The 27,900-nt window shown below is 39.5% G+C and overlaps 2 protein-coding genes across 2 annotated transcripts in view; one reads left to right on the forward strand and one right to left on the reverse strand.

Moving 5' to 3' along the window:
• Positions 1-355, reverse strand: part of HMGB1 (high mobility group box 1) — a 129,345-nt gene extending 128,990 nt beyond the window's left edge. Inside the window, exon 1 of the mRNA XM_020905982.2 lies at positions 340-355. The gene's annotated coding sequence lies outside the window, so the exon portion shown is untranslated. The remainder of the gene's footprint in view (positions 1-339) is intronic.
• Positions 356-573: 218 nt separating this feature from the next.
• Positions 574-26,038, forward strand: USPL1 (ubiquitin specific peptidase like 1). The gene is given in 9 exon segments (XM_070471749.1): positions 574-691; positions 4,458-4,586; positions 7,112-7,757; positions 10,954-11,067; positions 14,701-14,830; positions 18,062-18,187; positions 20,753-20,910; positions 22,270-23,645; positions 23,647-26,038. Coding segments are annotated over 7 exon segments (2,496 nt in total). The 5' UTR covers positions 574-691; positions 4,458-4,586; positions 7,112-7,681; the 3' UTR covers positions 24,163-26,038.
• Positions 26,039-27,900: the final 1,862 nt, after the last annotated feature.

Here is a 27,900-nt window from a genome sequence, read left to right on the forward strand (position 1 = left end):
GACGCGGAAACCTCGGCGCTGCGGACGGGCGCCGGCCGAGAGCCCTTCCATCGCACCCTCCGCCAGCTGTGGGGGTCGTTCGCTCCTCGCCCGCCCGCCGGCCCACCCAAGTCACTCAGGGAGCGTCGGCTTTCGACCCAGGCTCGCTCGGCCAAGGCGCAACGAGACGCGCGCGAGCTCTTTCCTCAGCGTAATCCCTCCGCTGCCGGCCGCGCACTAGTTTTAATCACGCCCCACTCTCCCCCGCCTTCCCCCGCCTGGCCGCCGGCGTCACCTCCGCCACCCGAGCGCTTTCCAGCAGCTTCCAGAAACGTCGCCTCCCCAGACCCAGCCACTCACATATGGCGGGCTCTTGCAGCCACCGGCCCCGCCCCTAGTCGTCGCCGCAGCTACAACTGCGGCTGCGGCGGCCGAGCGGAAAGCCACGCCTCTCTGCGGAGGCCGACCGGAAGTGCTCCTGTCGCCTACTTCCCTGCCCGGCTTACGCCCTGTCAGGGCCCCCACGCAGAGCCGGAAGGGGAAGTGTTTCGCCGAGGACTCAAACCGGAAGCTGCTTTCCTAGCGGAGGGGCTCGGGGGGAGGAGCGGGCCGAGGAGAACGTGAGTTGAACGTCGCGCTCTGGCGTGGGAGCTCCAGTTCGAACGGGAGTTCTGAGCGACCCGGACGCGAGGAAAGGCCGGGCCGGCGGCAGGTAAGAGAGAAGACGGAGTAGCTTCCTTCAGCTTCTGAAATAGGAAAAGGGGACGGAGCTGGGGTGATCTGTGAGGGTACTCCGCTGGTTGAAAGGAGGGGCTAGGCTGGGAGGGGGAAAGGCTTGGTGAGTAAGGTATCAGAATAGAGTCACAGATTCATTCGCTGGGACTCAGAGAGGTAAATGCTGAAGAGAAACCAGAGGTTCCCCCTCACCCCCCCCCCCTCCTTCATAAGGAGCGTGAATTAACGGAACACTGCACCTTCTCGGGTTTCCAAGGTTGGGTTTTGAAACTGACGTTTTCTGGTCTGTGATTCAGGACGGCTGGCTTGGGTACCAGACAGGGCTGGGCGCCGAAAGCCAGCCCCAGCTCTCAGCTTCAAGTCTGTTGTGGCCTGTCAAAGCTCGCGTGCCGAGCCCGCTTCCTTGGAGGGAAAGCTTAAACGGGTGTAAGGCCTTCTTCGAGTAGTTGGCTCTCTAGGTTTCCCCATTTTGCGCTGGGCTGTGATTTCAGCTTAATTGCTGCTTTCGCTAGCCCCAGGGCCAACTTGACGCTTATTTGCTGTAACTGGGTCCGTGCTGGGTTAATACTTGACATTTGGGCTTCTGGAGCGGCAGTGGCTCACAGAAGTAATGAAAACGGTGGCGGGGGGGATGTGGTGCGGCCCAGAAAAAAAATGCGGAGGGTGAAATGGAGTAGACGGAAAGACTGGAAAGCCAGTGGTCTCATAGTGCGGTGGTATTTAGGTCTTAGCATTGCCCTCAGGTAACACTGAACGACTGAACACGCACGCACGGAGCTGTTTGGACTTTACTGTAATTAGACTGGAGTCATTACTTGATTTTAAGCTGAGCAGCGACAGACTCCGACTTCTTTTTCTTTAATAAAAGCATCACTTTGGCAGTGATAGGGAGTGGAGATGGAGATGAAGACAGAGGTGGGGGTTGAGATGCTTCCAAAGAACTGTCCTCAGAATTTGATTACTTTGACTAGAGAACCACTCAGATTTTGTAGTATGTGTGTTTGTAAGCATTGAGGTGCCAAATCTAGGAGAAATACAAGCAAAAAGAGCAGGAGCAGGTGGTTTTTTGAAGGGAGGACAATGAGGGCAGTCGTTCAGGGACAAATTAAGTTGTAAGAACTACGCCAGGGTTTCCTGTCTAGGACCAAGTACGTTGTATTTGAAAGACTTGAATAGCCTCTCTCTGGTACATTTATTTATTTATTTATTTATTTATTTATTTATTTATTTATTTATTTATTTATTTTAATGAATTTTCTTTTGGGGCTTCTGCATATTCAGGATTTCAACCACCAACCTACCTGTTTTTCCATTGAAATTATTGGGTGATAGGATCAGGAGAGCAAATTTGAATTCTTACCGCGTTTTACTTTAGTAAAGAGAGAACTAGCCGGAATAGTTTTCTTAATCCCTCAGGCAGATGGAAATTTTCAACAAGAAAGATTTGTTCCGGATACGTGGCTTACCAGTCTTTTTTTTGAGAATACTACAGAATGATCCAAGCTATGCTGCCTATTTTCTGCATAATGTATAAAATAGTACTAAATAGTAGTAAAAATTTGCTGTGTGTCAGGTGCTAAACATTACTAAACATTACACGCATTGCATTTAATTCTTAGAATCACCTAATTTTCCAAATACAGTTTTGCACCTAAAGCCCGTGCTTTTAGCCACTCTTGAATCCTAGAAGTTTGACTCTTCTGTATAGTTCTCTTCTGTGAGTAGGTTATAAACAGAAACAGCCAGAGTTAACAAATTGGTGTTGTCCCTGAGGAGCTTAAAAGGATAAAGCACCAAGCTTGTTTTTTCACCCTTTTGATAGTGATACTCAGTGGCCTGAATTTGACCCCCTACCCCCACCCCACCCCCCTGGTTGGCAACATTTGACAGACATTTGGCAACATCTGGAAACATGGTCACAACTGAGGGGTGGCTGTTGTTGGCATCTAGCAGTTAGAGTTCAGTGATAATGCTGAACATCCCCTTAACCCACAGGACAGCCTCCACAACAAATTGATCTGGTCTATGATGTCTATAATCTTGTGGTTGAGGAGCCCTGCTTATTATGGATGTTTCTTTAGGAATAGCAACTTGAGATCCACGGATGCGTTTCTAAAGAGCATTTTTATTTTTGGAATTATTCCTTGGCTCGAAAGCTGTGTAAAGTATATTCCTCTGAAACAGAATAGCATAACTAGTTTCTAAAGTGAATCTGTGAGCCCCAGTTTCCCAGGAGGTGGTTGTCATAGAATCATGGATTCTTAGATTTTGGAGAAACTTTTTTTTTGAAAGTGTTCTACAACATCCCTGTGAAGTGGTGATTCACTCTGCTCAGAGTTCTCCTTTATCTAGTTTTCCTTGTATTTTAAATCTAAACTATTGTTAACAATTACTTTCCCTTACACTGAGCTCCAGTCTCATAATTTTGACTTGACTGAATGGGATTCTACTCCAGGGGACTACACTCAAAAAACGCAAATTACATGTGTAATTTGTACTATGACAGTGTTTATATTTTTGTTCTGTTACAAATTATTTAATGTAAAATAAAGTACATTATTGTCAGCTTTTAAGAAGTGGCACTGTTCTCTGATGGTGATGTATTCTTGTTAGCTGAAAGCAATAGGAATGTAGGGGGTTCTTTTGTCCTTATCAGGTAATAGCACAATGTATCTGGGTTTTAAGTACTTTCTTAATATAATGTTTATATATATATTTGTTTTAAATTGTATATAGACTGAAAACTTAGGTTTTCAAACTCTGATCGATAAAGTTAAATAATAGCTAACTATTACAAGTTTTGACAAGTTTGCTTTTCAATGAGTCTACTATGAAGACTGGTCCTATGGCTGGTTTATGCCCTCTTCCCACAAATTTGCTAGATTTATAAATAAATTTAGGTATTTTGCTTTCACTTCAAAATAACAATTTTAGAATCTGTTTAACCTAGGATATAGAGTTCTCAAAATATACTTAATGTGTATCCATCTTTTAAGATAGCATAGCTCTTTTTCAAAGTAAATAGGATTTGTTTAATTGTCTATTGACTTTTTTTTTTCCAGGGTTCATTGAGAAATCCTTAGTGCTATTGACATGTTTCAAGGGACATAAATTAGCCAATGACTCGGAATGACGGATTCCCTGAAGAGTGGAAATGGTTTGCCAGTGATTGGACCAGGGGCTGATATAGGGAAATCTTCACTCCACATGGTGGGGTACTTGGGAAAAGTTAGTGCACTTATTTTTTGCCTCAGTGCAAAGTTGGTTTTTTTCCCTCCTGTTTTTGAGACTTAAATTTGGTTTTAATTTTACCAATTAATTTCTAAAAAATGTGTATCTTCCACGGAAATCTTACAGTAATGGCGAAAGACTGTTTTCTGTTTACCTCTCTGTTTCATTGATATGTGAAAGTAGAAAAAAAACATAGATCTTATGGTTTACTGTTTGAAAATGTTGAACTTATTTTCGGTGGTAACTGATGTTACTTTTTTTCTTGCAAATAAAACTAATGCTATTCTTAACACCTAATTTAATATTTAAAACTAGAATATATTCTTTTTGGAATAATAGCTGTATTAAAGCCTGTATGCATTTCTTTTATTTGCTGTCTTTTAAGATATCTTGCCAGGATGCTTCTAGGTGGAAATTATAAAAAAAATTTTCTGGTTACTTTTCCATTTTACTTTTTGTAATTTGATAAAATCTGTGAGTATCTCTTTTAATTTACTTTATTTCTCTTTTAGAATTATGATTCAGCTAAAGTTTTGTCAGATGAGTATTGCCCTGCTTGTAGGGCGAAGGGAAAGTTAAAAGCCTTAAAGACTTACCGAATTAGTTTTCAAGAATCTGTCTTTTTGTGTGAGGATCTGCAGGTAAAGTATTAATCTTAGATGGTATCAAAGTTTTAGCGTTTTGCTTTTTTCATCACTGTTTAAATTTGTGCTCATTTTGTAGTTTTTAGACTGTATTTTAAGATATAGATAATCAAAGTCTCTAAATCTGGCTGGTATGCAATTTTAAATATTCTCTGTTATTTTTCCACTCAGTTTCCTGAGTTATTACATGAAGATGTTAGACTTGTTAGAGGAGGGAATATATTTCAAGATTTTTTTTTTTTAAACCTTGTGAGGGTCCTTTAGATGTTGTCACTCTCATCTGTTGGTTTATTAACTTTGGGACTCACTGAGAAAGTTATTAACCTCTAAATATTATGTACTTAAGAACTCTAGAACTTCTTCATCTTGCAAAACTGAAATTCTGTAACCATTGAATAACAACTTCTCCCCTTAGCCCTGGTAACTGCCATTCTAATTTGTCTATGAGTGTGACTATCTCTAGGTACCTCATATAAGTGGAATCATATAGTATTTGTCTTTTTGTGATTTTGCGTAGTGTAATGACCTCAAAGTTTATCCATATTGTACCATATGAAAGGAGTTCCCTTTTTTAAGGTTGCATAACATTCTATTGTGTTAATATGTATATACCGCAATTTCTTTATCCACTTGTTTGTACATGGACATTTGGTTTGCTTCTACTTCTTGGCTATTGTGAATAATGCTATAGTGAGTATGGGTGTGCAAATATCTCTTCAGGGTCTTGCTTTCAATTTCTTTGGACAACTTTTTGAATACAAAATTACCACTATTGATTTTAAAGTGTTCTATGTCGTCTGACATGTGGTAGGATTAGGGAAGTGATCTCAGGGTATAAAAGTTGAGGATCAAGTTGTTAGTTAATAGTGACTACACAACTAGTTAGTAATGGAAAAATGAACTTGTCCTGTTAAACTAAAGAATTTCTAAATAAGTACAATATTAGGAATATAGTGTTAACTTGTATAGAAGATGCTTAATTTTAAAATGGAGGATTTAGTGCATTTCAGGCTTCCCCCATAGCTCAGTCAGTAAAGCATCTACCTGCAGTGCGGGAGCCCTGGGTTCAATTCCTGGGTCAGGAAGTTTCCCTGGAGAAGGAAATGTCAATCCACTCCAGTATTCTTGCCTGGAGAATCCCATGAACAGAGGAACCTGGCAGGCTACAGTTCATGGGATCATAAGAGTCGGACATCTTTCTTTCTTTCTTTCTTAGTGCATTTCAGTTAGTTGTTGCTATAAAATGAACCATCTCAAAACTTAGTGACAAAGTGATTTAGCAACTTCACTCATGACTCTGTGGGTTGTCAAGGCAGTTCTTACACTTACCATTTTGTTGGCTGGTACAGCTAAATTTAGTCAGTGTGGCAGGCTTTGGATGCCAGCTCCCAACTGGGAGCTCAACTCAGGTAGTCAGCCAGGATCTCACTTTTTTTCCACGAGACTCCATAAGGCTAATTGGGATCCTTACAGTGCAATAACTGAAACTAAGAAAGTGTTTTCCAGAAAGAGGGCTGCGAGAGGACAAGTCCAGTCATCTAGTGCATCAGGCCTCCATGTGCATCCTGGTTGTTCATGTCCCATCACAGCTAGTCACATGGCCAAGCCCGAGGCTGTGGCAGGGGGCTGACTCTAGGGCCCGACTTCCTGGAGATAGAGTTCTTTAGTTCACTAGAGGCCACTGAGGTGGCTGTCTACCATACATGTATAGAAGAAGGCATGTTTTAAGTGAAGGCATACAGGATGTAGATTTCTTGCATCTATCTTATAAAATGTTTTGCTAGTGTTCAAGCTTAGGGAAAATTCGTTGGTTATTTTAGTGATTTGTTTACACCTTTTGCTATTTGGCTGTAATTGTGTTCATGCATAGTGAAGTCATTAAAATTCAGCCAGTTTGATTTTGAGAACCAGTGTGGTTGTAAAGTTGATCCACTGATGTGTTCTTGGGTTAACACTCAGTTTCAAAACTATGAAACAGTCATTACTCTTTGCAACTTTTTACGTTGAAACTATTTTTCTAGTTTTTAATGCCACGCATTATAAAGTGAAAGTGAAGTCGCTCAGTCGTGTCCGACTCTGTGACCCCGTGGACTGTAGACTACCAGGCTCCTCCGTCCATAGGATCCTCCAGGCGAGACTATTGGAGTGGGTTGCCATTTCCTTCTCCACGCAGTATGCCTATCCCCAAAAGAATAGTACACTCAATCATAAAATTTTAGAACTTTTAGTTCATTCAACATTGGATTCTTTGTTAAAGCAAAAATATGTATGTTTTCCTTGTAAACTTACTCTGGTGTAGTTTAGATTAAACCCTTAACTATTCAAATTAACTAGGAAAAAATTACTCTTTTGAGGACTAAATTTTTGATTAGTTGTTTATCCTTGTTCCTTCAAATTTAGATTGATAATATCATATACCCTCTCATATCAAATTAATGCTAACATTTTATACATATTTTTCATGACATAGGAATGGTAAAGTAAAGCTTGAGCTTATTTGAATTTTTATTTTTCCTTTCTAGTGCATCTATCCTTTGGGCTCTAAATCACTTAATAACTTAATTTCTCCTGGTTTGGAAAATTGTCACACTCCAAATAAGCCTCAAAAAAGAAAGATCTTGGAAGCCAACTGTGAAGAGTCACCTCTTTTAGCAGTTTCCAAAAAGACTAAAAATCATCAAGACATTGATAGTGGACAAGTTTTGAACAATAACCATAATGGAGGAGAACATGATGGAACCTCACCAGGCTTACCTGGTTCACTGTACAGTGGACAACAGAATCCAGTTAGGACAGCTGATTCCTGGGAGCAGAATGAGGCTTTGGAAGCTGATGCTGTTGACGTGGCTCCTGAGGAAGATGCTACCGTGGTTGATGTTTCTGGAACTGAAGGGACTCACCCTCAAAATGAAAGATGTGCATCTGAACTGGAAAAGCCACTGGAGAGCAAACATACCTCGTTTTGCCAGACCTCATGTGTCCAGTGGGAAAATGCACATGCTCTGTGTTGGTTAGACTGTATCTTGTCAGCACTGGTGCACTTGGAAGGGCTGAAAAGCGCTGTGACTGACCTGTGCTCTAAAGAGGAGTCCATGTTCGGGCGGTTGTTTACCAGGTATAATCAAGCCAATATGCTTCTGCACACCAGTCAGCTGGATGGAGTTAAAGGTTAGTAATCACATTTTATTTCTCTTTAATTTTTAGAGAGACTAATGTTGAACTTGGCTCATAGCACGTGAAAAAGATGCCATTAATACCCATTGTTCTGTGTAGAGACCTTGGAGCAGGGACCAAAGGGACCATATCATGAAGCTTGAGATAATATCAGTTGTGTTATGACTGCCCAAAAGGCAGTCTTTTTCACACACACACAAAAAAAATCAGTAAAGAGTCTGTGGCTATATCTTATCTTTTGGTCAATGGTCAACATACAGTCCCATCAAAGTAAAACTTTTGTGAGTTTTTGAGTTGCTGTAAAGTGGAATAAAGCAAGTAAATAGACCACCCATAATCCCACAACTCTCCAAAAATCACTTCACAGGGATATATTTTTATTTTTTTATAAAATAGGATACCCAGGAACCACCTCCAACCCAAGATAAAACATTTGCAGTGATTTACATGTACCTATGTGTCCCTCCCCATGCCATCCTCTCCTCCCCCCGAAGGTAATCATTATCCTAAAATGTATTTTATCATCTCTTCTTTTTAAATAATTCTTCCTACATATATATGGCTAAGTAAGGTATTGCCAAATTTAATGTTTTGAACTTTATTAAAAAAGATACACAGTATATTTTTTCTGGGACCTTTTTTTCTATAAAGATTTATCTGTAAAGCTGCTTGTATCTGTGGCTCACCAATTTTAATTGCTATGTAATATTTCCAGTTTGCTAGAATACCAGTTTGTAAATATAGCAGTGCATTTATTCATCTCTCATTGGGTTGATTCTTGCCATCATAAATACTGCTGCTGTGACTGTTTTTAGGCCAATCTCTCGGGGCCCGAGAGTTTCCCTTGGATCTATCTCAGGATAGACTCTGAGTTCACACAGACTGGATAAAAGCTAATGGTTTTCCAGAGTGGTTGTGCCAGTGTATACTCCCATTAGCAGTGTAGATGAGATCTTCCTCATCCATATTTCCTCCCTTGGCTCTTTTCAGACTTGGAGATTTTTGCTATTTGAATGATATAAAATGGTCCTGATTTGCTTTTCCCCAATTTTAGGAAGGTTGAACAGCTCTTCCTATATAGATTGACCCTCTGTTCTCTCTGTGAAGCCTGTTTGTGTCTTATACCTCTTTGTTCTGTTGTCATGTGCTTATTGATTGGAACTTTTATATGTCCTTGTTGCTATATTTATTTATGTCAGATAGCTTGCTACATCTCCCAGTTTGTATCTTGTGCTTTTGCTTTTTTAAAGATGTCTTTTGATGTACAGAAATTGTTCATCTTTCTTTTTGTAGCTAGTAATGTGTGTGGTTTTAAAAAGAAATGTTTCCTTTATCCAAGATGAGAAAGTCATTCACCTGTGTTTTCACTGAAAAAGTCACAGAGCTTTGCTTTTTACTTTGAAATTCTTAATTCAGTGGGAGGTAATTAGGTATGGTGTGTGGTAAGGGTTCATTTTTTTCCCATTGCATAGCCTGTTTTTTCTAGCTCCACCTTTTTCCTCAAGTGACCTGCTATGCCCGCTTTGTCATATTACAGTCTGTGTAAGCAGTTCCTTAGCACGCAGTTTTAGCCTCTTAGTTACTTTGTCTCTGCACCAGCACCACACTATGTTAATTATTAGGGCTTTTTAGGTCTTGCTAGCCTCATCTTTACTCAGCTTGACTTTGATCTTGCAATCTTTTATATAAATCTTATACATTGTTGCCCCATCCTTGAATATTTTCCTATTGCTGTACCAGTGCCAGGCTGTTTTAATTATTACGGCCTTTTGGGTCTTGGTATCTGGTAGGGGAGAATCCTTACTTTTATGCAGTTTGACTTTGGTTATTCAGTATTTTATTCATTTTTTATAAGATAATTGTTGTTTTTATAATATAGTTGTAATTACATTTGTTCCAGCTGCATTATTGTTGATTGTAAGTTTTCTCTTTTTTTCCAGTGTGATCAGATACCAAAAATTCTAGTCAGTGCTCACTTCATATTATAGGATACTCCAGATGTTCTCATCTGGAGTGAAACACACAAGCAGTGTGTGACCAGGCTATATGAATTATTTACTTGTAAGAGATTGAAGTGAAAAGATCTAGTAGCCTAAGAGTAATTAGAGTCAGGTGCATATGGAGACTTTTACTCAAAATAATTTTGTTAATCTTAGTTTTCTGTCAGTAATTTTGAGGACTTTGCCCTAAAGAATGTCAAAAACATGGACAGGTATGTGTCCAAAGATGTTCATGATAATAGTATTTATAATAGTAAAAAAAAAAAAAAAAAATCTTAAATGTCCAGCAATAGGGAATGGCCAATAAAACTATGGTTCAGTTGGAGTGTTATAACTAGCCTGCAAAGTTTTTATTGAAGCACATTTGTGTTAAAGAAAGCAGAATGTGGAATTGTACAAAATGCGATGATGTCAGTGAAGACCCCTCATGCCCTCCTTCCTTCCCCTCCCCCAAAAAAAGATGTAGAAGGAGGGAAACATACCAAATGTTTGTTTGGGAAGTAATAATAATATTAACACTCCTTATAAATTTATCTGTTCTGTGATCTAGTTAAGTTCAGTAGAAGTTATACAGAGAAGATTAACTGATTAGAAGTTGTCTTAGCGTAAGGAACAATTGCATTGAAAGAAATGGCCTCAGATGTTTTAGAGATGGGCAGAACATTAACGTGTAGCTCTTTAGCTAGGCCTGTGATTATTTGAGTGAGAAAAACTTTTCACTGAGATTTTACTTGGGTAGAGTGATGTTGAGCCAGTCAGTCAGTACTAACGATATTGTGCTGTTAAAAAAGACTGAGGGAATGTATGGTATACTATGGGACTTCCCTGGTGGCTCAGATGGTAAAGCATCTGCCTGCAATGCAGGAGACCTTGGGTTCGATCCCTCAGTCGGAAAGATCCTCTGGAGAAGGAATTGGCTACCCACTCCAGTTTTCTTGCCTAGAGAATCCCGTGGACACCCCCTGGTGGGCTGCAGTCCATGGGGTCACAAAGAGTCAGACACAAGTGAGTTGACTAAGCATTTACACACATGATATACTACAAAGAGAAGAAGAATTAAGGAATTTTGTAGTTTTCCATTTTGTCTCTGAAAAATTTGTTGACTGATAAATTTTCATTTTTGATAATGTGTTGTCTATAGAAAGATACAGATTGATGAGAAATCAGTAATGTTCTATATTTTATTTTAGATGGAGATTGTAAAAAGCTTCCTTCAGAAATATTTGCAGAGATAGAGACCTGTCTGAATGAGGTCAGAGATGAAATTTTTATTAGACTTCAACCTCAGCTTAGATGTACATTAGGTAAGTAATTTGTGGAATTTAACTGTATTACTCATCTGCTGTAAAGACATACTTACATCATAAGGAAATACAACACTGTTTTATTACTTGGGATGATCAGATTCTTGGAAGGGAGAATCTGGGTAGAAACGTATCACTGGTTAAATCATTCAAGGATGGAGTTGTTTTATATAAATATGCACACGTGTGTTCCATGCCTTCAGAGTGGATACAGTTCTCAGAGCCAGGTCAGCACTCAGGCGTTAAACCATTGGCTGCTTCCCCTGTCCTTTCCCCCAGTAGACTACTCCAGCCACTCATCTGTTGAGTGGGGACTCATCCCAGAGGAGTCTTGTCCATAAGATCACCAGAGTGTAGACTGAGGGGCTCCCGTGTTGCATTTTGCGGCTATCAGTTCCCCCCTAGAGTGACCTGAGATGTTTTATTCAGGTTCCCTACTCCAGTTCCCAGTTGAATTTTAAAGAGTGGTTTCTTCCCCAGTCTGAATCACCACCCTGCGTATCCCTGCTCATTATAAATATTTAGAAGATTGTGTCTTGGTCTACTGCTGCCTTGGATGTGGATTTCTGTATAACAGAGAAGGGATGTCTTAAAGCTGTGCACTCATAGCAGTTGGGCAGGCATGTAGCTCTTCCGGTACAGAGGCATCCTCCCATTGTGTCTGCACTACTCAGCAGTGAGAGGGGCTATGTTAGTGCTTAAGGTCTTACTGATGAAACAAACGTTTGCTTCTGGGAGCACATGGGAATCTTACAGTGTGTGTGTCCTCATTGTGAATATTAACATGTATTCTAAACCACTAAAGAAAGAGAAGTAGAACCCATACTGGCTTGGAATGTTGGTTGCATTTTTAAGATCAGCCAGACACTTCATCATTTTCATTACTGTTTTTTAAAAAAAACACATTGTAAGCTATCCTCTCTGCTCTCCCTCCTCACAGTTTAAGAAATATTACAACTAATACCCTTTTTGTGCTCTTTCCCAATTATTCCTTACCTCACCACAAAGGTAACTGCTATCTTCAATTTGATACTTCTTTTCCTTCATTGTATATATGTTTTCTGTTTTTGAAGGAAAAAGCCAGTATTTTAGGGTGTCTACTTATTTATGTAAGTGTAGAAAGTAAATTAGTCTTTGAGTGTTGTGTACCAGTGTCAGGATAGACAGACCAATAGAACAGAATAGAAAGTCCAGATCCAAACCCGCCCGCCCCCCACCCCACCCCCATTTAGTTTCTTCCTAACGGTGATGGTTGGTTCCTGATTGGGTGGAGAAGGTGTGGGTGGGATTAGAGCCCTTCTTCACAGCATAATTAGAAAACTTCCAGTATTCACATATTTAAAGACCTAAACATGAAAAGCAGAGTTGTAAAACTTTGGAAGAAAATATAGGTCACTACTTTACTAGAGATTGGTGACTACAGTTACATCAAAGTTTAAAACCTCTGTGTAAAGATAGCACAAAGAAATAATATCCAGGATATCTTATGAAGAATTCTTGTACATCAGTTTAAAAAAAAAAAAGAAAAAACCTGATAGAAAAGTGGCCAGACACATTAATGAGCCAGTAACAGAAGAGAAAACCTGAATAGCTAGACAGCAAGGAGTCACTGAAAAGTTTGCATCCTGATGAACAAGATACTTCAGGGAAATATGCAAACTAGGTATAGATGGCCTCCATCTTTCGGTGGTCTGACTTTTGATTTTTTTTCAGTTTACAATGGTGTTAAAGAGAGAAATGCAGTCAGTAGAAACTGTGCTTTGAGTTTTGAATTATGATCTTTTCCTAGACTAGTGATAAGCCCTATGATACTCACTTGCAATGCTAGACAGTGGGAGTGAGCTGCAGCTCCCAGCCAGCCATGCGATCACAAGGGTAAACAACCGATATGCTTACAAGCATTCTGGATCCAGACCAGCATCCTGCTTTTCACGTGCAGTATAGTGTTCAATAAAATACATGAGATATCCAGTACTTTATTATAAAATAGATACTGTATTCAGTGATTTTGCCCAACGGTAGTCTAATGTTAAGTGTTTTGAGCACATTGAAGGTAGGTTGGGCTAAGCTTTGATATTTGGTAGGTTAGGAGGATTAAATGCCTTTTCAACTTAATAATGTTTTCCACTTAAAAATGTATAGGTTTATTGGAAGATAACCCTGTTGTGAGTTGAGGAAGATCTATAGTTGAGCTGGAGTTGGGCTTAAGGCAGTAGAGATAGAGAAACCACTTAATTTAGACAGGAGGTTATCAAAATTAGAAATAAGCTTTGGTATTTATGTTTCTCTAGAAGGATGCTTTAGAAAGCTAAAACTGATAATCAAATGAAAAATAATTAAGATCATTTTAGGAGCTATGTACATTACCTAAAATGGTCTGTAATCATACAACTTATTCAATTGTGTTTTGAGCTCTTTTGTGATATTTTGATTTGTTGAGAACTATGTATTTTTTCGAGCTAAAGATTATGTTGTCATAATGTAGTATAAATTATTTACTTTTTCACTTGATATTAGTTTCAACAGAGTAAGTGTTTAAAGGCTGATAACTAATTACAAAGTCATGCTATACTACACACTCTATGCATATGATGGTCATTTTTAGGAGATTAATTTGTTATTTCTTTCTGTTTATGAAAAGCATTTTGTTTTGGATCTCTGTTGTTTTACAAAAATAGCAGTGGGACTGTAAAATAGCCTTGGTGACCACTGACACTGATAGGGTGATGCCTAAGAGCGCTGACTCTGAGGCAGGACGACCCACCGTCCTGCCTTTCAGCGCATCTGGGATGGCTCTTCTCGCCACGTCCCAGACGACTGTAGTCCAGGCTGGGGAGAAGCGAATGTCGGCAGTGAGGCTGTCCCTGGGGGGGAGGCAGTGGCAGGGCTCGGATTAGTCCTTGGGCCAAGTCAGTCCGGCAGCATCTAAGCTCCCCGGAGGACAGAAAGGAGGGAAAGCAATTGGAGGATGAATGTGAGGAGAATCCAAATCCTCCTCCTAACGTGCTGCTCTCCAAGTTGGAAGACAGAATCCACAGTTCAGCTTTTGTTTTAATGACAACAAAATTCAGATGTTCTTTAGTTTTAAAGTTGTTGAAGTTTAATTGTTAAAAGATTAAGAAGAGTAGTGGCTGAGGAGTCTGGTCCTCTGAGCCTGGTGCGTCATGCCCTTACCACTCTGTAGAACAAGAGAGTCAGAGTAGAGTTGGCCTTTTGTCCAACTCGGAAAGTATTATCCTACACTGTTTCTCCAGTTATATTATTTTTAGCATCTGTACCAAACAAATGTATATATTTTTGCTTTGTTTTTATGATGCTTTAGAACTGTCACAGTTCTGAGCATTTCTTTTTTCCCCAAGAAAAGCTTATCTAGGGGGCCCTATGAGTCTTCTGTATCTTTGTCTAGGTGTTTTCATAAGTGTCACCAAGACAAATGAAAGATAGTGTTAATTAAAATGATGGACATTTTTAGAAAGTGCTTCGAAAACTTCTCTTGCCCAACTGTGAATAACTTACTCTGTCATATATACGTATTCCCATATATTCATACTGTGAATATAGTGAGAAAAGATGACAGTTTGTAATTTTTTTTCAGTTCATTATGAGCAATAATTTTTCTTTTTCTTCTTCAAGGTGATATGGAAAGCCCTGTGTTTGCATTTCCCCTGCTCTTAAAAATAGAACCCCACATTGAACAGCTCTTCACATACTCTTTTTCTTGGAATTTTGAATGTTCACACTGTGGGCACAAGTATCAAAACAGGTTAGTGTTTCTATTTTCTTTAATGGATTCATTCTGTTGAAAATGTCTCCAAGTAGTGAAATATGAAGAAAACTTGCTTCCACTTGTAGCATTGCTGTCTTTACCCTTGATAAAATTTCCTTTTGTATATTAAAGTTTCTCCACCGCTAAGATTAAAAGGAAGCAGTTGAGCCCCAGAAACTGCATTATTTACTTGCTTTTTCATACTAAAAGAGTACCGATAATAATAATAAATAAATGGTTTGATAGATTACTAGAAGGGATTTTGTTAAGAAGTTCTTTAGTGGGAAGTGGGGACTAATGGTGAAGTAGCACAGTCCCCTGCCTCCCTCACTTCCCCTGGATTCCCTGCTGAGTAAGTACATCTCTTAGAATTCTTTGCAAAACCATATGTGTTTTGTTTATTCCTCTATTAGAGACTAGGGCTTTTGTTTTCTTGTTTTCAACATTGTGGAAACTTGATTTTAGGCTCCCAGAGTCTGGCAGCAGATCTTAGAGGTAACTTATGCTCTCCCATTCCTTCCCTTAGTCCTATGAAAGACCAGCCACCACCAGAATCCTTCTACACGTGAACTGTCTCAGCCATGCTTTCTACTTCCCTGCTGCCTCTAGGTGAGGATTAGAGAGATCACGATTGTTGTACATGACCCTGAGATTGGTACTCAGGACGAAACATGGAGAAGAAAGAACCTGCAAAGTTATTTTGCTTCCATACACCTACCATATTAAAAAAAAAATAGAGAAATTAGGTTTTGGAAGAGGAGTCAGGGAGAGAAAATTTATCAGACACAACACCCTTGCTATGTCCACATATGAGAAAGTCACTGGCTGGCTGGCAGTTAAGATATGACCATGCTGGTTCTGTTGGTCATTTATACTGTTATAATGGAGGTAAATCCTTTCCTCTTTTCTTGAATTCATCTGTTAGTAAACTAGAAAATTTGGAGTCTCCAAGTTATTGAATAAATGTATATGAAAAAATACTACTTTAAATATTCATTATCTTAATTGAGACTATTTTCAGGTATTTAGGGATTAGTCAAGGAGAGCTGAGTGTGAGAGAATGCTCTAGGAAATCCAAACTGTAGAAGGAGAAAGCTTTTTTTTTTTTTTTAATCAGTTAAGTCAAAAGGACTAGAACAGAGTTCAGTTCAGTCACTCAGTCATATCCGACTCTTTGTGACCCTGTGGACTGCAGCACACCAGGCTTCCCTGTCTGTCAGGGAACAGAGTAAGACAGCATTTCACTCATACCTAGGACTTAAGTAACTTTGTGTGAGTATTAGAACAAACATCTGTTTCTAGGTCTTCTGGCATTGAGTTTTATAAATTATCTGACTTGCTCCTCGTTTGACATGTATGGAAACTGAAACTTGTAAGGGGTTAAATTGATGCCTGAGGTGACAGACTAGTAAGTGAAACAACTCAGGCTTAGGTTTTCTGTTCCCTCAGACTTTTCCTGCTCGCTGAGACATGCTGCCTAATCTCCACCTGGGTCTTAAATAATATAAATAACAGAAACATGCCTGAAGATGACAGTCAACTTGATGATAGCTTTTCCAGAATCTGTATCTCAGTTGTTTGACAGCTTTTCACTGAGCATATTCTCTGTGCCAGGAACTCAGCAGAAATCATCTTTATTCTGGCCAAATTCAGACAGTTAGTTAGGGAAGTAACATGGAAACATAACAGAGGGCCAGTGACTTAGCAGTTATTTTGATCTGTTGGCTTTGAATACAAAGTGAAAAGTGCATTTTGGAGCTGTATAGAAAAACTCTTGAGAGCTCAAGGGAAAGAATCATCCAATCACTTAACCCCTCTCTTTTTTTTCGGTTAAAGTTTTTTGCTCTAAAAGTAAAAGTAGTTCGAGGGGGGAAGCTTAAAATGAAGTGGCATTTCATTGAAACTTACTTTCACTTAATCTGGTGGAAGAATATCAGCAAACTCATTCATTTGTATGCTGCTGTTTTTAGTGCTAGTGTAAGAGCTTTTGACTTGATTCAGAAGATAGTTTCTGCAGGCAGTTAAAAACCTTGGAGTTGGGCTCCCTGAACTCATTTCATGTCTGTTGGGTTTATCATCTGATGTGTCTCATTTGCCTTATCCCTAAAATGGGGATGAAAAGAGCACCTGCCACAGGGATGTTTTGGTAGATGAGTGTTTGGCTCAGTGCCTTATATGTAGTACATGCTAAGGAATGTGAGATGTCATGTGGAGCATTAATGCTTATTTGCTGAGACAAACTCCCTTTTATTAATGAAAAATAGGAGCCTTTATTTAATATTTATCTTCGGAAACTGAGAATATAGCAGAAATAACAGTCAGTGCATTTGTTGATACCTTTATGTGTCTTTGCCTTTAAAATGTTAGCTTCCCTGAGAATTGATCTCTTTGTAACAGCCTGTGCTTACCTCACACGTAAGTTATTTAAGTTATTTATAAAAGAAGGGTGGTGTCTCTTAGATAATAAATAATTGCTCTTTTAAAGATACTGTTAATCGAGTTGAATTCTATTGTGCATCTGTAAACATCATGTTTGCAGATGCCATTGCTATCAAATATTCAGGCTTAAGTGCAAAATTTAGAACTCATATAAACTGTGGAAACCTAATGTTTTCACAACTGATATTCTTATATTTTAAGTATCAAAATAATTAAGTTGTTGCTATTCCTGAATATGTTTTTGTAAGTGCCCCTTTTCATTTTTGGTTATTAGTAACAGATAGCCAGATGGTGAATTTTTCGAGTAAGGATGAACTCTTAATACATTTGAAAGCCTTAAAGCAGTGGCCCTTCACTCGGGGCTCTTTCCTGCCCCATGGGGATGTTTGGCAGTGTCTGGAGATAGCTAGTTGCTGCAGCTGGAGGCTCTTATGGCCTCTTGTGTATAGAGAGGCCAGGAATGAGGCCCAACATCCTCCAGTGCACAGGTCAGTGCCCTCCAGCAAAGAATAACCCAGTGCAAAATACATAGCAGCGGTATTACCCTTGAGAAACCCTGCCTTTAACATTTTCACCTCATAGCTGAGAAACTATAGATAATTAATATGGAGAGTTCTTACAGAGAACTTTACTAGGGTAGGGTTGGGAAAGAACATTTACATAGGTTTGCAGGAATAGGAAAGTATGAATAAATAAAGGAAAGTGCCTTCTGTTTTAGACATTGATTTAAGGTAACATGAATGAATTTAACTTAATCAAAATTATGTCTTTTTTTTTTTTTTTTAATAGATATATGAAGAATCTGGTCACCTTTACAAATGTCATCCCTGAGTGGCACCCACTCAAGGCTGCCCATTTTGGTCCGTGTAACAATTGCAACAATAAGTCACAAATAAGAAAAATGGTATTAGAAAAGTGAGTTTAAATTGCCTTACTATTTTTAGAACAAAGTGAATGTGGATTTACTTTTTTTTTTTCCAGTGTGTAGTATTGAAAGTGATGACTGCAACCTGCTTTTCAGAAGTTTGAGTTAACATAGGTTTATGAATTGCCAAAGTGCTTCTCTCTGTCAGGAGCTCTGGTAAGCTGTTCAAGTGACACACCACTGCAGAGCTGACTTAGGGTAATTATCTTTCTCCACACCTACTATCTCTTCTCCTTTTTTTCTTTGTCTTCTCTCTCTTTTTAAGCTTATTAAACTTCCATTTTCTTCACCTCTATCAAGTGCCTGGAGTCATTAGAATTCTGGGATTTCCTTAACCTGATTTCAAGAATTAAGATGATTCAAAATGAGCCATAGACTCATCTGTCTGAGTTTCCATCTTGTCCCAGACTTCAGCGTGCTAATTCTTCATCCTTCTGTAAGCTTTCTGCTGCCCTTGAGCAGATGTATCTTCATTGTATATCACCAACCCTTCTGTTTTTCCTCAGTGGTTGGACTGATCAGAATTTTCTTTTTTAGTGTTATCAGAAGCCCCATCTCTGTAAAAACTCACAGATCAGTTCCACGTTCAGAGAAGGCAGTGGCACCCCACTCCAGTACTCTTGCCTGGACGGAGGAGCCTGGTGGGCTGTAGTCCATGGAATCGCGAAGAGTCAGACACGACTGAACGACTTCAATTTCACTTTTTACTCTCATGCATTGGAGAGGGAAATGGCAACCCACTCCAGTATTCTTGCCTGGAGAATCCCAGGGACAGAGGAGTCTGGTAGGCCACCGTCTCTGGGGTCGCAAAGAGTCGGACACGACTGAAGTGACTTAGCAGCAGCAGCAGCAATTCCACATTAGGCAGTTTCTCTCTTTTTGTTAATACGCTTACACACGTACCTCCTCTGTAACTTTGTCCCTACATAAAGGACATGTTTTGAGGTTTCATTTGATATAGTAAAGAACCAGTGACATTAACCTTCTCCTCCCTTTTTCCGATGGCCTTGGATGTGCCAAGAAATCTCTCAGAACCTTTCCTAAAGGTTTGCTTTCATACAAGTAACAAAATCTCAGGTAATCTACTAGTGCCAAGACCTAAAAGGAGAAAAGAACAGCGCCCCTCCTAGTCCATCTCCAAGCACCTGCTTTAAACTTTTAAGGTAGCATTCACTTTGACATTTCAGTACAGTGTACCTTTGCCACCTTTATACAGTCTTCTCCTTTTAAAATAATTGAGGGCTGGCGCGCTCTCACCATCACCTGGGCCCCACCTGTGTTTAACCTCTCCCTGTTCTTCCAATATGACTACATTTTTTGGTTAAATCAGTACTTCATTTTTTATTAGTATACTTATATTCCTTCTCCTGCCAAGGAGTATATGTGGTTATGTTTCATCTCTTTCATAGCTCTTTATTCTTCCTAGAGTTATTGATTGCTTGTGTTTTCATTTGCTTTGTTATATATGCATTGTGAATTTTCTCCAAATTCTTTAAATGCCCATTAATTTTCTAAACACGCAAATGCTTCAAAATTTTTAAGTTCTCCTCCCCACTTTTGTCATCGCAGATCAATATGTGGCAAAAAACAGAGTTTATTGACATAGACAGTTTTGCAGGACTTTTTATTCATAGGTACATAAAGACTGGATTATTCTCGAATAGAAAGATTGACAAGGGATAATTTACAAATTATCCCAAATTATCCCTTGTCAGTTTGGATAATCTACATTTTTGGACACTGATTCAAGTTTATTTCAGCTGAATAAATGTTCATAAGCTAAGTAAGTTTTGACATCTGTTTAAATATTGGGGAAAGAGATATTCAACATTTTTTTGTAAATCCTGAAAGTTCTCTTAAATTTAGTTATTTAAGGCCTATTGTGGGTTCTGTTCTCTGGTTTGTCATGTTACTGTAGTAATGTATTTTTGAAATTACAGATGTTTTGAAATTTATAGTAAATCAGTATATTATCTTTTCTACTTCCTTAGAAGTAAACTTTTTGTAAGTAGAATTTTAACTTGATGGGTCTGTCTACTTCCTGAGAAAACAGAGAAATAGGCCAAATTATATCAGCTTATTCGATTTTTTAAAATGTTTATTTGAATATCTTAGGTTTGTTATTTTGTTTCTCATATTACCTGTCCCATCTAACAAAAAAGCAGTTAATTTGGGCACTTGGTGCCAAAGAAAATTCTCAAAGGTCTAGATTTTTTCTTTTGATTCTGTGAAGAAGTTTTCAAGAGATCTTCTGTAAGCCAAAGCGGTGTTGCGGCTTACAGAGCAAGTTTTGTTTAATGGCCTGTGTTAGAGCTTTACTGCTTGATGGCCTCCAACTGTCAGTGACACCATTCTGAGAAGGGTGTAGTGTTACACACGTCTTCGAATGAGTTCTCCATTTCTAATTAAGGCACACATCTGGAGGTTCTCAAGAAAAAGCAGTGCAGTTGGCCTTGGAAGTGTTCCGTGTGACTCACTTGCCTCAGACCGTCTTTTGTGCAGCTAGACACATGGCATCACATTCTTTTGACTTCTCTTGCCTTTCTTTCCTACAGAGTCTCTCTCGTATTCATGTTGCACTTTGTGGAAGGCTTACCCCATAATGACTTGCAGCGCTATTCATTTCATTCTGAAGGCTGTCTTTATCAAGTAACCTCTGTAATTCAGTACCAAGCAAATAATCATTTTATAACATGGATTTTAGATGCTGATGGTAAGTGCTTTAACATTTTTCTTTTATGATAATAGGCATAGGGACTGAACTCTAGTTTGTTGTTCTTTTAAGACAAACGTTGCCTTGACATTCTTTTCTCTCTTCTCGTCCTTGCCTGTTACAACCCCACCCTCTACCTTATCACCCTGCTTTAGAATACACTCCTCATGGCTGCCTTTCCTTGTTTATATCAGCGTGTTTATGAGTATACACATGCATATGCATATTGATTTTTTAAACAGAGATTGAGGTGAGAGACTACTGTTGGTTTATAGTTTGCTGTTTTTCACTGAATGTTCTTCCTGGGGGTAGTTTGGATACATATCACAATATGCTTATAAAGCACTTTGCAAATGGAAACTCATAAATATAGATATTACCTTAAAGTTTTACCCTACTTCAAAATTTAGGGGGACATTAGTTCTCAATAACTTAAAAAAAACTTTGAAAAAAAATTTTAGTTTTCTAATTGCATTTTACAGAATGAAAAATCCTCTTCGGAGAGAAGAGGTAGGGTGTTTTCCAACTTTGACAAATATATAAAAATTGTATGGTTAGCTTATAAAAAATGTCCTGGCTCTTCTCTAGAGCAGTGAATCAGTCTCTGAGGGTTCAGCCCAAGTAGTAATCAGATGGTTCTAACATATGTGTGTGGTAGCGATCCACTGACCTAGGCAAAGAAAATATTCTCAAAGTTTTAATGGGTATAGGATAAGAAGTAGTGGGTTCAGATTGTTTATAAGACTGTATCGATATAAACTTATTTAGCAGATAGTTTTGTTTGGGATTTTTTGGTGTTTTAGAGGGGGTATTTAATGTCTTTCCCTGTCATTGATCATCTCATCCCTACTTGACAAATGAGAAAACAGGAGCTCAGAAATTAAAGAGCAGACACCCAAAAACCTAAGCTTTTATTTTTTTCCTAACTGCCCCCCCCACCAATAAAATAATCAAATTAAGTGTTGATACTTGAGGTAACAAGCTTCATTTATCTTGAAAATTCATATATATGAAAAACTTAATCTATTTTCTGATAGATATATTAGGTAATACTGTACTCTCAATTCCAGAAGTTAAAGATACTTCTGTCTTGATTTTTATGAGCATTTTAGAAAAGAGTAAACACTGCCTCATTTTTTCACATTTCTGCGTGTTAGTCCATAACTTTTGTTATCCAAATCCAAGGACTTGACATTCAGCAGAGAAAAATGGTGACATAAGGATAAGTCCATGTTTTCAAGTTCTCTTTTGGTAGGTATTCAGTAATAATAGCAGTTAAAAAGGCCAAAAGAAAGTTAACCTAGGATAGTCGTCTGTTCGAATGTCTCACCTCTTTCACTTTCACTCCCCATTCCCCAGGAAGTTGGCTAGAATGTGATGACTTAAAAGGCCTGTGTTCTGAAAGGCATGAGACATTTCAGGTTCCTGCTTTGGAGATACATATTGTTATTTGGGAAAGAAAAATATCCCAGATGATAGATAAAGCATCTGCCTGCCATCCACTTAAAAAGACTAGTGACCAGTACACTTTCGGCGATGAGAAGCAAGCGTCTCCAGCAGCATGTTCTGCAGGCAAAGCTGCCTTAGCTGAACCGTCCTCAGGAACACATCCCACAGGTGTGTCCATGGTTCCTAATACCCTCTCACAGGATGAAGCTGTAGCTCCTGGACATCATTCCCTTCCAGATCTGAAAGGTTCAGTTGACAGCAGTATCTTACCTTTGACACATGAAGAAGTACAGTCCAACTCTGAAGGTTTTTTATTAGAACACAAACCTGTGGCAGAAAATACAGGGGTTGTTGAAGCAAACACTTTGCAGTCAGAGGAGCCACTCACAGCTTTTTTAGTGGCCCCATCCGAGGACAAGTTTACCCACAACCAGTCTATGGATTTAAGCTTTTCATCCCAACTGTTAACTATGCCATCTGTACAAGTGACTACAGAAGATGCTGTAGTTACTCAGCCTGTGGATGATACTCATGCTGCTGACCTTACACAGCAAGTAAAGTCAGTAGACACTGAGGGCACAGTTGCCCTAGAGAGGAATGCTTCATTGAAACAATTTCTTGCACCAGAAACTGAGAAGTTAAATCCAGAACAGCATGTTACATCTCAGGTATCTGATTGGAAGGAAAAAGAAACCACAGCATTTTCTCCAACTGTAACAGCTAAGCCGTTACAGAATCCACCTCTGAAAGAGAATCAGAAGAAACCATTTGTGGGAAGTTGGGTTAAAGGCTTATTAAGCAAGGGTGTTTCTTTTATGCCATCTTGTGTTTCAGCTCATAACAGAAACACTGTGACTGATTTGCAGCCTTCAGTTAAGGGGGCAAGTAATTTTGGTGGCTTTAAAACTAAAGGTTCAAGACAAAAGGCCAGCCAGGCCTCCAGGAAAGCTCACAGGAGGGCAGCCAAGCCGCCTCTGGTGAGTAACTCTCCTCCAAGCCATCAGTCACCAGCCAGCACAGCTTCCCCTCCCCGCGCTGATGGCACTGGTGATTTGGAAGTTTTGAAGAGATGTGAAAGCACCTCCTGTGGAGCTCACCTCAACCACAATTCTCATGGAAATGAAAATGGTGTTTCTTCACCAAACCATGGAGACACAGTTGAGGGTCAGATTCATAAACTCCGTCTAAAACTTCTTAAAAAACTTAAGGCAAAAAAGAAGAAATTAGCTGCTCTGATGTCTTCCCCCCAGAACGGAACACTTCCAAGTGAACCTTCAGAACAGGTATCCCATATGTGGGTCTCCAAATGGCAGTGAGTCAATAGAAGGCTTGCTGCAAGAACTGCAGCGTCAAATTGACATTGCCGATAATAAATCAGGGTGTGCCACAGCTCCCGGTGTTTCCCCATACGGCGGTCAGACGCACGAAGAAATTCTAGCGGAATTACTGTCCCCGACCAGTGTGGTTTCAACAGAGCTTTCAGAAAACGGGGAGGCTGACTTCACATATTTAGAAATGGGAGATAGTCTCAACCCAGCACCAGTTCCCAATGGATTAAACAGTATTCCCCACAACACACATCTGAGGCAGGAGCATAATTACTGTAGCCCCACCAAGAAAAACCAGAGTGAACTTCAGCCAGATTCACTCACAAATAATGCCTCTATTAGAACATTGAACTCGGAAAGTCCCATGAAGACTGATATCTTTGATGAGTTTTTTTCTGCTTCAGCATTTAATTCTTTGGCAAATGATGCATTAGACTTACCTCATTTTGATGAATATTTGTTTGAGAATTGTTGAGTGCTTTTGGCTCTTTTTAGTTTAATATTTATTACTACTCTTGGAAAAATGTACTGTATTTCTAGGTAATGTTTGACACACTGGCCTTGTCACGAACAAAATGTAAGCTACTGAAGGTTTTACCTCTCCAGTATTCTTACCTGAAGAATCCCATGGACAGAGGAGCCTGGCGGGCTACAGTCATGGGGTTGCAGAGTCGGACATGACCAAGGCGACTTGGCAGTAGTAGCGGCATGCCTGTGAAACCTGTGATCTATTTTATAAGTTTAAAAGATGATGAATGTGTTCTCCTTTTTGGCTTCATTTTGTGGTTGTAGGTGAATGAGGATTTGAAAATGTTAAAAATGAAAAGTAGTGTATAGTTTCTAGCAATTTGTACAGTTGGGTACACTGAATTTCTACATTTCAAATTTTAGTTTCGTTGGTTCAGGAAAAACACTAGTTGATACAAAAGTGACTGTATATGGTATGTGAACATGTGACTGTTTTTGCTAGTGGTGCTGTGGTCTGAGATAAGAGCCTAAGCATGTTTCTTGTACCAGTAGAGTGGTATAGAATGTAAACTTCCCCTCCATACAATTTGTCTCCTCTTTCTGTCCTTAAGATGGCAGGAAACTTGTAACTAGAATGTTGCATAATGTTGTGATCAAAAAATGATCTATAAAAGGAAAAAGTAATGTATGTTTGTGTTGATGTGCTAAGAGATTATAAGTATCATCTTTCTCCCCTAAGACACTTATTTCTGTAGCCAAAGTGGAACACACCATCTAATAGTTATGCTTTGGCAGAAATAGCCAGTACATGTAAGGCTTGCATATGTTGGGTTCTATTATAAATGAAATGTTAATTCATTTAAACCTCAACGTTCCTATGAGCAGAGTACTCTTAACCACCTTTGACAGTTAAGGAAACGCCATTGAGCTAATAAGTTGTAGAGCTGGGAATGAGTAGAGTGGTCACTACCGCAGTAAGAGGTGCAGAACTCACATGTTCCACCTGTAGCTTCCTTTTAACTCCGGGTGCCCAAACAGCACCTCCTGCTGTATTGATTTGAATTAGTAGCAGAGTTACCAAGGTTTAAGAGTGGCCATCTTGGGGAAAGAATACTTTGCTAGGGATTCAGAACTTCAGAATTGATTCATCAAATTTACTTCCAAACCTCCCTCCCTTCCCTTTTTTCTGATTGCAAAAGTGACACGTGTTTATTATAAGGAAAAACTGGGAAAACACAAGAAAACACCAAGATTTCAGAGTATTCATCTTAACATTTAGTGATAATAACTACTGCAGACATTTTCATGTTTTTATGCATTTAGACTTTTAAGGAATAAAAGCTTCTGTTGTGCCTGTTTGTTAATGATCTGTGTTCATGTTTAATGAGCATTTTTTTCCATCTTTAGTTTTTGACACCTTTCGGATAGCTACATAATGTTACATTGTATTACCACTGTTTCATCAATTTATATTTTGAAGTGATTTGTACTGTTTTGTTCTTGTTAATTATACTTATTGACAAAAATTTTCACAGGTCCAGGTTTTATTTTCTGGGAGTGGAATTGCTGGGTCGAAGAATATGCACTTTTATTTTTGGCCTTTTAATAATGACTTGAGTCGTTTTGCTGAATCCTCATCAGCTCCAGAAAGTAGCATTGGGCGGGGGAGGGAGAACCTTGGCTGATTTTGGTTACCTTTCCATGGTAACTAGTGAGGCTGAATATTTTCTGTAACTCTTAGCCATTTGAGTGTCTTTGAGGCATTGCTTATCCATCCTTTACTTGTTATTAATTATTCATTCAAATATTTCTAGGTTTCTGCTGAATGTCAAGCATTCTTGTAAACCTCAGATATAAGGCAATAAAAAAATAATAAAAGGAAATTTTTGCCTTTCAGTCATTTGCCTTTTAAACAAGAACGTTAATCTATAATGTTAGGTGGCAATAGGAAATAGATATGGTTGACTCTTGTTATTTGGTAGTTCTGTAAAGTTGCCGTGAACACTGCAGTAACAATTACTGAGCCACTGCTCCTGGTGGGAATACAGCTAGGTTCCTGTGAACCTCTGCTCACAACATCTTCATCATTTGATCAACAAATGATGTTTTTTGTGTCTTTCTGTTTAAAAATACCTTATATAATAGATATTATTGCTTCACTAATGTTGATCACAGGGCCAGCAGTGCTATAGGTCATGCCTGAATGGAGCTTGTCCCATACACATATTTTCTGCCATAAGGCGCATCACAACTTCTTTGAGCTTGGGAACAGGAGATAGGACTTGAACACCACACTTCAGGGCTCTTTTAAACCACAAAATAACCAACAAAACACAAAAAAATGTCCATAAGACATTGAGTCCATGCCAGCAGTCCTTGAAGTCTGGTCCTATCCAAGATGTCCATGAGCATGTTCAGTTCACGCCAAGGTCCATTGAGGACCTTGTAGCACAGACCAGATGTTCTGCAAAATCTCTTCAGATTTTTCAGTGCTGTGTACACATCCACAAATGACCACAAAAGCACTGCAGGTATTGATTTTTAGGGTTACAAATTTTAGCAAGTAGGCAAATTCAGAAATACTAATAAATTGATTAATGTCAGTACTAAATGCTATGAAGAAAACTGAGATGAGTGATGAGAGGATTATTTTTAGACCAGGTGGACTTGGAGAGGGGTGACATTTGAGCAGGTCTTAGTGAAGTTAGGGAATTGACCACGTGACTGAACGAAGGGCGTTATCCAGGAAGAACAAAAGCCCTGAGGCGTGAGGGTGCTTAGCATGGTTGAGAACAGGGAAGAGGCCAGTGTGAACAGAGGGAGCAAGGGAAAGAAAATTAGAACATCGGGTTAAAGAGGTTGGCAGAAACCAGATCAGATATGATCCCTGAGACTTGACAGGAAGCCACCAGAAGTTTCCAGACAAGGGAATGTCAAGGGAGGTTTTTAAGATCACTGACTACAGTTGTCAGAATGGAACTGCTAGTTTGCGCTGTCTCAGTTCAGACAGCTGTGGAGGTGATAAATAGCTGGACCACTGTTGCATTTCAGAGGCGGAGCCAACAGGTGGACTTGATGGTTAACTGGGAGGTAGAAAGAGGATGCAAAGGGAGCTCAGATTTCATTGCCTGAACACATGGGTGGTTCTGTCTACTGAGATGAGACGAATTCAGAAAGGAAAACCTTTTAAGGAAAGAATTCATTCAATTTTGGATGCATTCCCTTTCCTGGGTTATCAGAAGATAGGGTCTCCTAGCCGGGAAGGCAAAACATCTGATCGCGGGAACTGTAATCATTGATGTGCATGTCCAGGAAGTGCCAAAACTGAAGGTGTGTGCTCTGCGAGTGAGCAGCTGCACCTGGAGTCGTATCCTCAAGGCCAGGGAGCAAGATCCTCACCTTCAACCGGCTGGCCCTGGACTCCCCTAAGGGCTATGGCATTGTCCTCCTCTCTGGTCCTCAAGAGTGGAGAGAGGTGTACAGGCATTTCGGCAAGGCCCCAGGAACCCTGCAGAGCCACACCAAACCCTTTGTACACTCCAAGGGCTGGAAGTTGGAGCGCAGCAGAGGCCAACTGTGGCTATAAAAACTAACCCCCGACTCTACTTCGTTATTCAAAAGATTTTGGATGCTAAAAAAAAAGGGATGCATTAAGTGTAAGATTCCTATTAGACTTCCAAGTGGGGAGAATAGGAAAGTGGATCTACAGCACTGGGGCTCGAGAGAGGACCGCTGGAGATACCCA

Source organism: Odocoileus virginianus, chromosome 8 (assembly GCF_023699985.2).
Source record: "Odocoileus virginianus isolate 20LAN1187 ecotype Illinois chromosome 8, Ovbor_1.2, whole genome shotgun sequence".
In the NCBI taxonomy this organism is placed as follows: domain Eukaryota; kingdom Metazoa; phylum Chordata; class Mammalia; order Artiodactyla; family Cervidae; genus Odocoileus; species Odocoileus virginianus.